The sequence below is a fragment of the Lissotriton helveticus genome, chromosome 5_1, assembly GCF_964261635.1.
Source record: "Lissotriton helveticus chromosome 5_1, aLisHel1.1, whole genome shotgun sequence".
Classification (NCBI taxonomy): domain Eukaryota; kingdom Metazoa; phylum Chordata; class Amphibia; order Caudata; family Salamandridae; genus Lissotriton; species Lissotriton helveticus.
The window spans coordinates 2,112,380,566-2,112,394,974 of NC_136065.1; the positions used below are offsets into that span (position 1 = coordinate 2,112,380,566).

Below are 14,409 nucleotides of genomic sequence, written 5' to 3' on the forward strand. Positions count from 1 at the left end.
TACATAGCTTGAGGAAGGACTGAAGAAAGGTGGTCTGTACATAGCTTGAGGTAGGACTGAAGAAAGGTGGTCTGTACATAGCTTGAGGAAGGACTGAAGAAAGGTGGTCTGTACATAGCTTGAGGTCAGACTGAAGAAGGGTGGCCTGTACATAGCTTGAGGTAGGACTGAAGAAAATGGTCTGTACATAGCTTGAGGTCGGACTGAAGAAAGGTGGTCTGTACATAGATGGAGGAAGGATTCAAGAAAGGTGGTCTGTACATAAGTTGAGGTAGGACTGAAGAAAATGGTCTGTACATAGCTTGAGGTAGGACTGAAGAAAGGTGGTCTGTACATAAGTTGAGGTAGGACTGAAGAAAATGGTCTGCACATAGCTTGAGGTAGGACTGAAGAAAGGTGGTCTGTACATAAGTTGAGGTAGGACTGAAGAAAATGGTCTGCACATAGCTTGAGGTAGGACTGAAGAAAATGGTCTGTACATAGCTTGAGGTAGGACTGAAGAAAGGTGGTCTGTACATAAGTTGAGGTAGGACTGAAGAAAATGGTCTGCACATAACTTGAGGTAGGACTGAAGAAAATGGTCTGTACATAGCTTGAGGTAGGACTGAAGAAAGGTGGTCTGTACATAGCTTGAGGTAGGACTGAAGAAAGGTGGTATGTACATAGCTTGAGGAAGGACTGAAGAAAGGTGGTCTGTACATAGATTGAGGAAGGACTCAAGAAAGGTGGTCTGTACATAGCTTGAGGTCGGACTGAAGAAGGGTGGCCTGTACATAGCTTGAGGTAGGACTGAAGAAAGGTGGTCTGTACATAAGTTGAGGTAGGACTGAAGAAAATGGTCTGCACATAACTTGAGGTAGGACTGAAGAAAATGGTCTGTACATAGCTTGAGGTAGGACTGAAGAAAGGTGGTCTGTACATAGCTTGAGGTAGGACTGAAGAAAGGTGGTATGTACATAGCTTGAGGAAGGACTGAAGAAAGGTGGTCTGTACATAGATTGAGGAAGGACTCAAGAAAGGTGGTCTGTACATAAGTTGAGGTAGGACTGAAGAAAGGTGGTCTGTACATAGCTTGAGGTAGGACTGAAGAAAGGTGGTCTGTACATAGCTTGAGGTAGGACTGAATAAAATTGGTCTGTACATAGCTTGAGGTCGGACTGAAGAAAGGTGTCCTGTACATAGCTTGAGGTAGGACTGAAGAAAGGTGGTCTGTACATAGCTTGAGGAAGGACTGAAGAAAGGTGGTCTGTACATAGCTTGAGGTCGGACTGAAGAAAGGTGGTCTGTACATAGCTTGAGGAAGGACTGAAGAAAGGTGGTCTGTACATAGATTTAGGTCGGACTCAAGAAAGGTGGTCTGTACATAGCTTGAGGGAGGACTGAAGAAAGGTGGTCTGTACCTAGCTTGAGGTCGGACTGAAGAAAGGTGGTCTGTACATAGCTTGAGGTCGGACTGAAGAAATGTGGTCTGTACATAGATTGAGGTCGGACTCAAGAAAGGTGGTCTGTACATAGCTTGAGGTCGGACTGAAGAAAGGTGGTCTGTACATAGCTTGAGGTCGGACTGAAGAAAGGTGGCCTGTACATAGCTTGAGGTAGGACTGAAGAAAGGTGGCCTGTACATAGCTTGAGGTCGGACTGAAGAAAGGTGGTCAATACATAGCTTGAGGTCGGACTGAAGAAGGGTGGCCTGTACATAGCTTGAGGTAGGACTGAAGAAAGGTGGCCTGTACATAGCTTGAGGTCGGACTGAAGAAAGGTGGTCTGTACATAGCTTGAGGTCGGACTGAAGAAAGGTGGTCTGTACATAGCTTGAGGTCGGACTGAAGAAAGGTGGCCTGTACATAGCTTGAGATAGGACTGAAGAAAGGTGGCCTGTACATAAGTTGAGGTCGGACTGAAGAAAGGTGGCCTGTACATAGCTTGAGGTAGGACTGAAGAAGGGTGGCCTGTACATAGCTTGAGGTCGGACTGAAGACAGGTGGTCTGTACATAGCTTGAGGTCGGACTGAAGAAAGGTGGCCTGTACATAGCTTGAGGTAGGACTGAAGAAAGGTGGCCTGTACATAGCTTGAGGTCGGACTGAAGAAAGGTGGTCTGTACATAGCTTGAGGTCGGACTGAAGAAGGGTGGCCTGTACATAGCTTGAGGTAGGACTGAAGAAAGGCGGCCTGTACATAGCTTGAGGTCGGACTGAAGAAGGGTGGCCTGTACATAGCTTGAGGTAGGACTGAAGAAAGGTGGCCTGTACATAGCTTGAGGTCGGACTGAAGAAAGGTGGTCTGTACATAGCTTGAGGTCGGACTGAAGAAAGGTGGCCTGTACATAGCTTGAGGTAGGACTGAAGAAAGGTGGCCTGTACATAGCTTGAGGTCGGACTGAAGAAAGGTGGTCTGTACATAGCTTGAGGTCGGACTGAAGAAGGGTGGCCTGTACAAAGCTTGAGGTAGGACTGAAGAAAGGTGGCCTGTACATAGCTTGAGGTCGGACTGAAGAAGGGTGGCCTGTACATAGCTTGAGGTCGGACTGAAGAAAGGTGGTCTGTACATAGCTTGAGGTCGGACTGAAGAAGGGTGGCCTGTACATAGCTTGAGGTAGGACTGAAGAAAGGTGGCCTGTACATAGCTTGAGGTCGGACTGAAGAAAGGTGGTCTGTACATAGCTTGAGGTCGGACTGAAGAAAGGTGGTCTGTACATAGCTTGAGGTCGGACTGAAGAAAGGTGGCCTGTACATAAGTTGAGGTCGGACTGAAGAAAGGTGGCCTGTACATAGCTTGAGGTAGGACTGAAGAAGGGTGGCCTGTACATAGCTTGAGGTCGGACTGAAGAAAGGTGGTCTGTACATAGCTTGAGGTCGGACTGAAGAAAGGTGTCCTGTACATAGCTTGAGGTAGGACTGAAGAAAGGTGGCCTGTGCATAGCTTGAGGTCGGACTGAAGAAAGGTGGTCTGTACATAGCTTGAGGTCGGACTGAAGAAGGGTGGCCTGTACATAGCTTGAGGTAGGACTGAAGAAAGGTGGCCTGTACATAGCTTGAGGTCAGACTGAAGAAGGGTGGCCTGTACATAGCTTGAGGTCGGACTGAAGAAAGGTGGTCTGTACATAGCTTGAGGTAGGACTGAAGAAAGGTGGCCTGTACATAGCTTAAGGAAGGACTGAAGAAAGGTGTCCTGTACATAGCTTGAGGTCGGACTGAAGAAAGGTGTCCTGTACATAGCTTAAGGAAGGACTGAAGAAAGGTGGTCTGTACATAGCTTGAGGTAGGACTGAAGAAAGGTGGCCTGTACCTAGCTTGAGGTCGGACTGAAGAAAGGTGGTCTGTACATAAGTTGAGGTAGGACTGAAGAAAATGGTCTGCACATAGCTTGAGGTAGGACTGAAGAAAGGTGGTCTGTACATAGATTGAGGAAGGACTCAAGAAAGGTGGTCTGTACATAGCTTGAGGTAGGACTGAAGAAAGGTGGCCTGTCCATAGCTTGAGGTAGGACTGAAGAAAGGTGGCCTGTACATAGATTGAGGAAGGACTCAAGAAAGGTGGTCTGTACATAGCTTGAGGTAGGACTGAAGAAAGGTGGTCTGTACATAGATTGAGGAAGGACTCAAGAAAGGTGGTCTGTACATAGCTTGAGGTAGGACTGAAGGAAGGTGGTCTGTACATAGCTTGAGGTCGGACTGAAGGAAGGTGGTCTGTACATAGGTTGAGGTAGGACTGAAGAAAAGTGGTATGTACATAGCTTGAGGAAGGACTGAAGAAAAGTGGCCTGTACATAGCTTGAGGTCGGACTGAAGAAAGGTGGTCTGTACATAGATTGAGGAAGGACTCAAGAAAGGTGGTCTGTACATAGCTTGAGGTAGGACTGAAGAAAGGTGGTCTGTACATAGCTTGAGGTCGGACTGAAGGAAGGTGGTCTGTACATAGCTTGAGGTAGGACTGAAGAAAGGTGGTCTGTACATAGCTTGAGGTCGGACTGAAGGAAGGTGGTCTGTACATAGCTTGAGGTAGGACTGAAGAAAGGTGGTCTGTACATAGCTTGAGGTCGGACTGAAGGAAGGTGGTCAGTACATAGCTTGTGGTCGGACTGAAGAAAGGTGGTCTGTACATAGCGTGCAAATGTCAAGTTGCATAGGCAGATCCATAAAGTGCCTCTAAATCCCTTTGGTTTTTTAACCAACCTGTAGGTAAATTGTACTAAAATGCTCCGTGTGTACTCTCTTGCCACTGGTACCCCTGAAGGCAATCCTTAATAGACCGTAGTTGATGTCTTGGATCATTTCACGAGTGTCCATTCACAACTGACCGTGAACTTGTAACGTTGTTGATACATTCTTTGAACATTGTGTTTAGAATGCAGAATATATTTTTTTAACCAAAATGTTCTCAGTGGACCCATGGATCCCCGGACTCCCAGAGGCAGAGTTGCCCACTTGTGCAGCTCACTGTGTGCTTTGGGGTTCAAAGAGGGGTGTTTTTGTATCTTTATTGTACCCCCTTGGACAAGGTATGCAATCATCGTACTCTGCGGAAGTTTATAGTTTAAAAAGGCACTAAACATGAAATAACAGGAAATGTTGGCACTAACAGGCCAGATAAGCTGTCTGGAGTGGGGGAAACTTACATTGATGTACAGGACGCCACAGTAAATAAAGTGAGACAGCCTCCACTCATAGATAATAACCTACTGTTGTGTTGTGTTTTCCCTTGGTGTGTGTTTGTGTCTCCTTGTTTACCTTGGTGTGGTGTTCACAAACAGGAATGATTTAAGTTGTATCCTGTTTAAAGAGCGAAAGAGCAGGGTAGTATGGTGTGTTCATGCGTGTCCACAGAGTGCGGTCTTTGCATAGATAAACGCTCTGGGCCGGGCCATGTGACTGACCGTGAGTAGCTCTATGTGTGCTGCACACTCTGCTGAGACACGCTATTTGCTTATGTGTTAAATGTCTACACTAAGGGCTAGATGGACGAGCATTACTAATAGCGATGACCAAATAACAATATTTTGCGAATCGCTATTTGATATTCGCTATTACTAATGTACTAAGGTGAAATCTGGCCCTGATTTCCAAATTAGCAATTCCTAGTGGGTCGCCAATAGACCTACCTCAAAAATGTTAATGAGGTAGGTCACAATTTGTGACCCACTAGAATTCGCTGCCATCATAGGGATGGTGGCCTGCTGGCGTCAGCAGACTTCCATGCCTGTCATTGCTTTTAAGTAAAGCAATCTTTTCTTTTTCAAACGCAGCCTGTTTTCCTTAAAGGACTGGGGGACCACTGCCTGCTCTTAAAAAAAAAAATATATATATTCCAACATTCCCAAAGGAGACCCTGTTCTCATTTGCGAATATGTTACCAACAACTATTAATTGGTGGTAAAGTGCAAATGTTTTGTGACCGCACATCTGTTTCCAAACGTTAGTACATACCATTCAGATTCCCTATTTGGAAGGGACGTCCTGAACACACCCCTTCCAAACAGCAATGATGTTTACTTGTGCAAATCCAAGCTGCAATACTGTCACAAGTTACCGGATCGCAATTTGGTGTTTGTACATTACAAAAAGCATTCTGTGAATGGGGCCGTTTGCAACAGCAAAAATGCCTTGTTCATGTACCCCAACGGGCCTTCCCCTACAAGACTTTCTCTGCGATTCATACTTTACCCCGAGGGCGGGGTCATCCGACAGAAGCCCAGGAGTTCCTGATCCATGTCAGGTTCTCAGGATGAAAGCAGATTATGAAAATTATAGAATTTTAAAATAAACGCTAATTCAATAATTAGGTTGCTTATTTCCATCTGGTTTCTATATAAGCACTTGTATCTTATGTGGATACCTTGAAAATCTGACATGGACCCCGCCCTGCTAGACCACACTGGATCCCCCTGGCCTTGGGCATGGTAGGCCATCACTGGATCCCCCTGATAGGCCATCACTGGATCCCCCTGATCGTGGGCCTGCTAGACCATCCCTGGATCCCCCTGGCCTTGGGCCTGGTAGACCATCACTGGATCCCCCTGGCCTTGGGCCTGGTAGACCATCACTGGATCCCCCTGGCCTTGGGCCTGGTAGACCATCACTGGATTCCCCTGGCCTTATTTTTAATTTTTTTTTATTTATTACATTTATATCGCGCATTATCACCGATTGGTCTCTAAGCGCTTGTACTAGGAAACCTAATCATCGCAGGAGGACAGGCAAGACAAATTATATTGAACCCCAGGCTTCTCGGAAAAGCACAGTTTTTAACATTCGCCTAAAAGGCAATAAATTTGGTTCCTTCCGTACACCTGGTGGTAGCTTGTTCCAAGCTGCCGGCAGGGTAGTTGAAAATCCGCGTCCACCAAGGGTGGTCAGACGATAACGAGGGCTTACCAAAAGAGTGTCCTCAGACGAGCGCAAAGTTCTTCTAGGGATATACTGCACCAGTCTAGCTTTGATGTAACTGGGGGCATTACCAAAGACCGCCTTGTGTGCGATGCATAGACCTTTGAATAAGATCCTCTGCCTGATGGGAAGCCAATGTAATTGGTATAGAAGAGGAGAGGCATGCGTGCCTCTAGCTTTTCCGAAAATCAGTCTAGCTGCATCATTCAACACAATTTGCAGTCTCGAGAGTAATTGCTGGGTAAGCCCAACATAAAGGGCATTCCCATAATCCAGACGCCCTAAAATCATTGCCGACACCACCGTCCTTAGAGTGGAAAAAGACAACATTGGCGAGATTTTCCGGAGTTGCCTAAGGAGGCCAACGCATGTGCCTACCACCGACGACACTTGATCTTTCATGGATAGATTACCATCAATGTGGATACCCAAGTTTTTTACCACCTTCGCTGGTATCGGGGCCGTACCCAACTCCTAAGGCCAGAGAAGATCGTTCCACGGGTTGCCCGAGATGGTGATGGGCAACACTTCGGTCTTCTCTGGATTGATCTTTAGGGAGTTGGAGGACATCCAGTTACTCGTGAACTTTAGAATGTTGTGTAACCTAGCTTGGGCTTCAGATGGATCCTCAATTTGTATGATAATCTGTGTGTCGTCGGCATAGTTGTAGATCTGACACTCCATCTGGTTTAGAGCGGCAATCAGAGGCTGCAAGTATATATTAAATAGGAGCGTCGAGAGGGCGGATCCCTGCGGTACCCCACAGGTTATTGCCGCTGATGTAGAGATCAAATCTGACAACTGGACCCTCTGCGATCTTCCCTGCAGGAATGAAGTCAACCAGCCCAGTGCGGTCCCCCCGATGCCTAGATCTCTCAGGCGTTTCAGCAATAAGTTGTGATTCACCGTGTCAAACGCGGCTGAGAGATCTAAAAGCACCAGGGCCCCGGGGATCTTTTTGTCAGCTCTACATCTTAATTCATCCAAAATGGAAATCATCACCAGCTCCGTGCTGTGGTGTTTTCGAAAGCCTGCCTGATTCCGCTCTAGCAGAGCGTTGGTTTCCAGGTGTTTTGAAATGTGTATCAAGACGTGCTGCTCCATCATTTTGGCCAGGAAAGGTAATTGAGAGATGGGCCTATAGTTTTTTTGATTTTTAACGTCAGCACCCGGTTTCTTAAGGAGCGGTATCAGTCTAGCTTCTTTGAACGAAGTGGGAACCTGACCCATCTCTAAAGATCTATTGAAGAGGGTAAGTACATCCTCTTCCAGACCTGACATCGCTAGTTTGAAAACATTAGGTGGGCAGGGATCTGCCTGCGAGCCAGAATTTACTCTCTCTACTAGACTAGCCAACATTTCCCTAGTGATCAATGGAAATGTATTTATACGCTGATGTACCTCAGGGGGTTCTGGCGCAATAAGTAATGGACAATCCAAAATTGGTGTCCGGGATATTTCACTCTGGATGTCTTCAACTTTTCTTATGAAGAAATCCTGGAAATTCTGACAGTCTACCTGTGAGAACTCTGGTTTCTGCTCTTTAATGTTCCTCAATTCCTTGAGTACCTTAAAGATTTCTTTTTGCGGAACCCGGGCTGACGCTATTCTATTTTCAAGAAACTCTGCTTTACGAGCTAATATAGCCCTTTTATATTGTGCAAGTTCCTGCACATATATATACCGGGCGTTGTTGTTATAATCCCTCCTCCAGGCTCTCTCCACCTTTCGAAGCGCCTGTTTCTTAGATCTTAAGGTTTCATCAAACCAGGGAGCCCCCCTCCCTCTTTCCACCCATTTCACCTTTTTAGCTGGACCCACAACATCAATGGCGTTTTTCTAGTTGTCGAGTAATTTTTGGCTGCCTACCTCGACATTCTCATTAGTTATATTTAATTCGACGGAGTTTAGAAGATGACCGACCAACTCTTCCTTATTGATGTCATTCCATCTTCTTACCAGGCCTTGGGCCTGGTAGACCATCACTGGATCCCCCTGGCCTTGGGCCTGGTAGACCATCACTGGATCTGGCCTTGGTAGGCCTTCACTCACAGAGGACTTGGGCTGGCTTCAGATCTCGGCGGTCGGGTTACTCCATCAAAAAGGTGTCGGAGATCCCATCCGCCGACATATAAATCCGAGAGGATAGAATGGGATAGAATGGGATTTATATTTCGGTGGATGGGATAGCGGCCATTGTTGTGACAAAGTAACCCGTCCACCGAGATCTAAATCCGTCCCGCACTCTACCCTACTGGTCTGTGCCCCCCTCCCCCCCCTTCAGGAAATCTTCCCGTCTCTTCAGGGAGGGCCACGGGATCAACACTATTGTGCAGCCATAGTAAGTACGACCCAGAGCCTGACACTGTGCACCTTGGAACTGGTCCCCTCTCATCATAAGGGAAAGGAAGGCTCTGTAAAATACGAATACAAGACAATCTGTGGACTGCTGTGTGCAGACCCTTAAAGGGGAGCACGTTGTGCCTGGATGGTGCGAGCAGCCCTAATTATGGACTGGGGGATGGTTATTCACTGCATCAAGAAAAAAACCATTTAGAATACATAAATGTAGTTCAGAGAGAGTGGAGTAATGATTCCTTCTTTATTATGTCAATGTTTTTTTTTCGGTCCACACAAGTTTATGTCCAGTTCAGAGACACTGTTCTCAAAGCAGCGGGTTTATCAAGATGCCATTCAGAGTTTAGAAGAATCCCAAACACGGTGCGTCCCTCCTGGAGGTCCCCTATCTTGTTTGTATGTATGTGATGTTTGTAGAATGTAAACAGATCAAGACAGGGTCAAAGGCAAGGATGCTGTTAAGGGAGGAGAGCTGGGTTCGGAGAGTTCCTTCTCTGGTGGGCATAGCTTGTTGCCAGCTTTCTCCCAGACTGGCACAGGGTTGGGTCTTGAGTGCCTTCCATTGAGAGCTGTACCCAGTAATGATGTACATACTGCACTCTTCTGTAGGGCTGTGAAGTGAAAGAGGTACAAAAGTAAACGAAAACGTTGTACAACGTAACTTGGGCTGTGCTGACTAAATGAAGCTCACCTGTTGTTGCAAGAAGTGGGCGCCCATTGGCTGGCGTTCTGCGACTCTGTAGATCGAAAGGTGGTGGGGGGGACAGCCGTTGTTACTGTCAGGAGAGTATTTCATGGGCAGGGACCCCGAGTAGGCTGGTGTTCTGCGACACTGTAGATCAAAGGGTAGTGGTGGGGAGGGAGGGGGGGCACAGCCATTGTATCAACCTTGAGGGTATTTCATTGGCAGGGACCCCAAGTAGGCTGGTGTTCTGCGACACTGTAGATCAAAGGGTGGTGGTGGGGAGGGAGGGGGGGCTCAGCCATTGTATCAACCTTGAGGGTATTTCATTGGCAGGAACCCCATGTAAGCAAGTGGGCTTGGTGGTGATTTAAACCCCCTGAGGCATATTCTGATTGAAATCGTACTGCAGTAGTGCTACCTGCGGGAGCGTGTTGAGGACTGCAAGTTCCAGGATTGTTGAGAGAGGGGAGCATGGGAGACGAAGACCCTGTAGGAGCCGGTGTGAGCACCACGGTGGGCTTGGAGCACTCTGGGTACTCCCCAGTGAGGTAGGTGTGTTGGAGACAGGTGTGTGCCCGGGAGCTCCAGGATAGAAAGGATCGTAGAAGCAAGGAAGGGTGAGCGAATCCAGGAATTGTATGGTCCTCGGTAGGTGGTAGCGCTTTGAAGCACTGCGGTGATGACCATGCAGGCAGGAGGCGCGCCCAGACACCAGGCCTCTTCACAGTGATGGGGGCGATAGCACTGGACTGAACCTCCTTGAACACGCCATCTCCTCGCACGCTTAAGATTGATGCATGCATGTATTCATCGATGCTAGTGTAAGAGCTTGTTGAGGCGTGGGGGGGTTGGAGGGGGGCATGGAGGGGGTGGCCTGGGGCTTTGCCTTGTCTGTCTCCCCAGCCCTGACCGCGAGCCCTCTTTTCCTTGCAGTGCTGACCTTCGTCCAGAGCCGCCATCGATCTGTGGCCCCGCACACTCCGCGGATCCTGCTCTACGGGCCCCCGGGCAGCGGCACGAGCCTGCAGGCCGCGCTCCTGGCGCAGAAATACAACATCGTCAACAGTAAGTCCTCGCTGTGCGCATGCTGTCATCTGTAATATCGATCCGGTGCTCCTGCCAGCCTGCTCACACCTCGCCGCCCCGCCAGCGTTCAGTAAAACTCCCCCAGAGGAGGCCGCGGCCTCGTCAAGCGCAGGCCCCGCCGTTTCCTCCCATGATTGCTTTTCCCGCCCTTTGACTCGGGCGCCATTTTGTGGAGCCGTAGCCGAGGTGCAGGGCGGGGCCAGCCGGGGCTGTGTGCACTGAGGGGGAGGGGGAGCGGGGAAGGAGGGGTAAGGGGTAAATCAGATGTCCCCGCTGTAAAAAGCAATGCCACTGGGAGCTGGAGTCCCAGCTCAAGGCCCTTGCCCGAAGTATTCAATGCAGCCTTGGAAATGCCCGCGGCGCAGGCAAGCCATGGTGCCAGGGAGAGGACGAGGCTCAGAAGGAAAATGCAGATCTCCAGACATGTTTTAAGTCCTGGGCAAAGATTTCCTAGGACTCCCACCTGCCAAGGAGCCCCAATGACCTCTCCCTCTCTCTGTCCGTCTCTCTCTCTCTCCGTCCGTCTCTCTCTCTCTCCATCTCATCTAACGCTCTCCTCTCCTCTCCTCTCTCCCTCAGCTCTATCTCACTTCTCCATATCACCTCCCTCACCTCTTCCAGCCCTCTCTCTCTCATCTCATATCTCTCTCTCTCTCTCTCTTTCTCTCTCTCTTTCTCTCTCTCTCTCTCTCCTCTCTCTCTCTCTCCTCTCTCTCTCTCCTCTCTCTCTCTCTCTCTCTTTCTCTCTCTCTTTCTCTCTCTCTCTCTCTCCTCTCTCTCTCTCTCCTCTCTCTCTCTCTCTCTCTCTCTCTCTCTCTCTCTCTCTCTCTCTCTCTCTCTCCTCTCTCTCTCTCTCTCTCTTTCTCTCTCTCTTTCTCTCTCTCTCTCTCTCCTCTCTCTCTCTCTCCTCTCTCTCTCTCTCTCTCTTTCTCTCTCTCTTTCTTCTCTCTCTCTCTCCTCTCTCTCTCTCCTCTCTCTCTCTCTCTCTCTTCTCTCTCTCTGTCTCTCTCTCTCCCTCTCTCTCTCTCCCTCTCTCCTCTCCTCTCTCCCTCAGCTCTATCTCACTTCTCCATATCACCTCCCTCACCTTTTCCAGCCCTCTCTCTCTCATCTCATATCTCTCTCTCTCTCTCTCTCTCTCTCTCATATCTCATATCTCTCTCTCTCTTTCTCTCTCTCTCTCTCTCTCTCTCTCTCTCTCTCTCTCTCTCTCCCCTCTCTCTCTCTCCTCTCTCTCTCTCTCTCTCTTCTCTCTCTCTGTCTCTCTCTCTCCCTCTCTCTCTCTCCCTCTCTCCTCTCCTCTCTCCCTCAGCTCTATCTCACTTCTACATATCACCTCCCTCACCTTTTCCAGCCCTCTCTCTCTCATCTCATATCTCTCTCTCTCTCTCTCTTTCTCTCTCTCTCTCTCTCGCTCTCTCTCTCTCTCTCTCTCTCATCTCATATCTCTCTCTCTCTCTCTCTCTCTCTCTCCCTCTTGTTCAGCTCTACCTCTCGCTCTCTTTCTCGGATCTTCCTTTCGCTCTCAGGCCCCCCCTCTCACGCTCTCCTCTCCCTGTCTCTCTGCTTATCTTTCGCCCACTTTCTGCCTATCTCCACCTCTGAATCTCTCGCCTTACAGCACAAGATTTTATCTTTCGACCTCTTACTCTACCTCACCCATCTTTGCTCTACCTTCTACCTCCATTGCCTCATCCCTTTACCTTTCTGCTTCTCAGTCTTCCTCTCTATAACTTACCTGCCTACGTTGACTCTCTCTCTCTACCACTTCACAAGTTTTATCCCACATTTCTGTACTTTATCTCTAGCTCTCTGTCTCACTACTCACTGAATGAACATCCCCTCTCTTCTTCACTTCTCTTCACCTGATTCTAACTACCTCAGTGTCACTCCTCTTCCATCTTCTGTCATTCTTTGCTTCATCTGTCTTGTCTCCTGTCTCTCGCCTTCTTTCAGCTCATCTCTTCTACCTCACATCTGTCTTGCCTCTCTGCTTCCCTGTGAATCTACCCCTCTCTCACTACCTCACATCTGTCTCTACTGTTCTTTCAAATACATCTCTTTCTTACAACCATACCTCTGCCGTCCGTTAAATCTCTTACCTTTCTACCTTCACTTACACTGGTTGTTCTTACTTTGTAAGAGATGAAATGAGGAGCCTTGCTTATCTCTGCTCTGTCTGCCTCACTCCGCTCTGTGTGCCTCACTGCTCTAATAACATCTCACCTCTCTGTGCCTCACTGCTCTGTTAACATCTCACCCCTGTGCCTCGCTGCTCTGTTAACATCTCACCGCTGTGCCTCAGTGCTCTAATAACATCTCACCTCTCTGTGCCTCACTGCTCTGTTAACCTCTCACCTCTCTGTGCCTCACTGCTCTGTTTACGTCTCGCCTCTCTGTGCCTCACTACTCTAATAACATCTCACCTCTCTGTGTCTCACTGCTGTATTAACATCTCACCTCTCTGTGCCTCACTGCTCTGTTTACATCTCACCTCTCTGTGCCTCACTGCTCTGTTAACATCTCACCTCTCTGTTCGTCACTGCTCTAATAACATCTCACCTCTATGTGCCTCACTGCTCTGTTAACATCTCACCTCTGTGCCCCGCTGCTCTGTTTACATCTCACCTCTCTGTGCCTCACTGAACTGTTAACATCCCACCTCTCTGTGCCTCACTGAACTGTTAACATCTCACCTCTCTGTGCCTCACTGAACTGTTAACATCTCACCTCTCTGTGCCTCACTGAACTGTTAACATCTCACCTCTCTGTGCCTCAGTCCTCTATTTACATCTCACCTCTCTGCCTCGCTGCTCTGTTTACATCTCACCTCTCTGTCTGTGCCTCGCTGCTCTGTTTACATCTCACCTCTATGCCCCGCTGCTCTGTTTACATCTCACCTCTCTGTGCCTCGCTGCTCTGTTTACATCTCACCTCTATGCCCCGCTGCTCTGTTTACATCTCACCTCTCTGTGCCTCGCTGCTCTGTTTACATCTCACCTCTCTGTGCCTCGCTGCTCTGTTTACATCTCACCTCTGTGCCTCGCTGCTCTGTTTACATCTCACCTCTCTGTGCCTCACTGCTGTATTAACATCTCACCTCTGTGCCTCGCTGCTCTGTTTACATCTCACCTCTCTGTGCCTCACTGCTCTGTTTACATCTCACCTCTCTGTGCCTCACGGAACTGTTAACATCTCACCTCTCTGTGCCTCACTGCTCTGTTTACATCTCACCTCTCTGTGCCTCGCTGCTCTGTTTACATCTCACCTCTCTGTGCCTCACTGCTGTATTAACATCTCACCTCTGTGCCTCGCTGCTCTGTTTACATCTCACCTCTGTGCCTCGCTGCTCTGTTTACATCTCACCTCTCTGTGCCTCGCTGCTCTGTTTACATCTCACCTCTATGCCCCGCTGCTCTGTTTACATCTCACCTCTGTGCGTCGCTGCTCTGTTTACATCTCACCTCTCTGTGCCTCACTGCTCTGTTTACATCTCACCTCTCTGTGCCTCACGGAACTGTTAACATCTCACCTCTCTGTGCCTCACTGCTCTGTTTACATCTCACCTCTCTGTGCCTCGCTGCTCTGTTTACATCTCACCTCTCTGTGCCTCACTGCTGTATTAACATCTCACCTCTGTGCCTCGCTGCTCTGTTTACATCTCACCTCTGTGCCTCGCTGCTCTGTTTACATCTCACCTCTCTGTGCCTCGCTGCTCTGTTTACATCTCACCTCTATGCCCCGCTGCTCTGTTTACATCTCACCTCTCTGTGCCTCACTGCTGTATTAACATCTCACCTCTGTGCCTCGCTGCTCTGTTTACATCTCTCCTCTGTGCCTCGCTGCTCTGTTTACATCTCACCTCTCTGTGCCTCGCTGCTCTGTTTACATCTCAC

General features: G+C 48.7%; 1 protein-coding gene across 2 annotated transcripts in view; it reads left to right on the top strand.

Moving 5' to 3' along the window:
- The window catches only part of AK8 (adenylate kinase 8), an 813,765-nt gene that overhangs the window by 493,172 nt on the left and 306,184 nt on the right, over positions 1 to 14,409 (top strand). For both annotated transcript variants that reach the window (XM_078646171.1, XM_078646172.1), the window contains one exon: positions 10,361 to 10,492. In XM_078646171.1, coding sequence (XP_078502297.1) covers positions 10,361 to 10,492 — 132 coding nt within the window. The remainder of the gene's footprint in view (positions 1 to 10,360; positions 10,493 to 14,409) is intronic.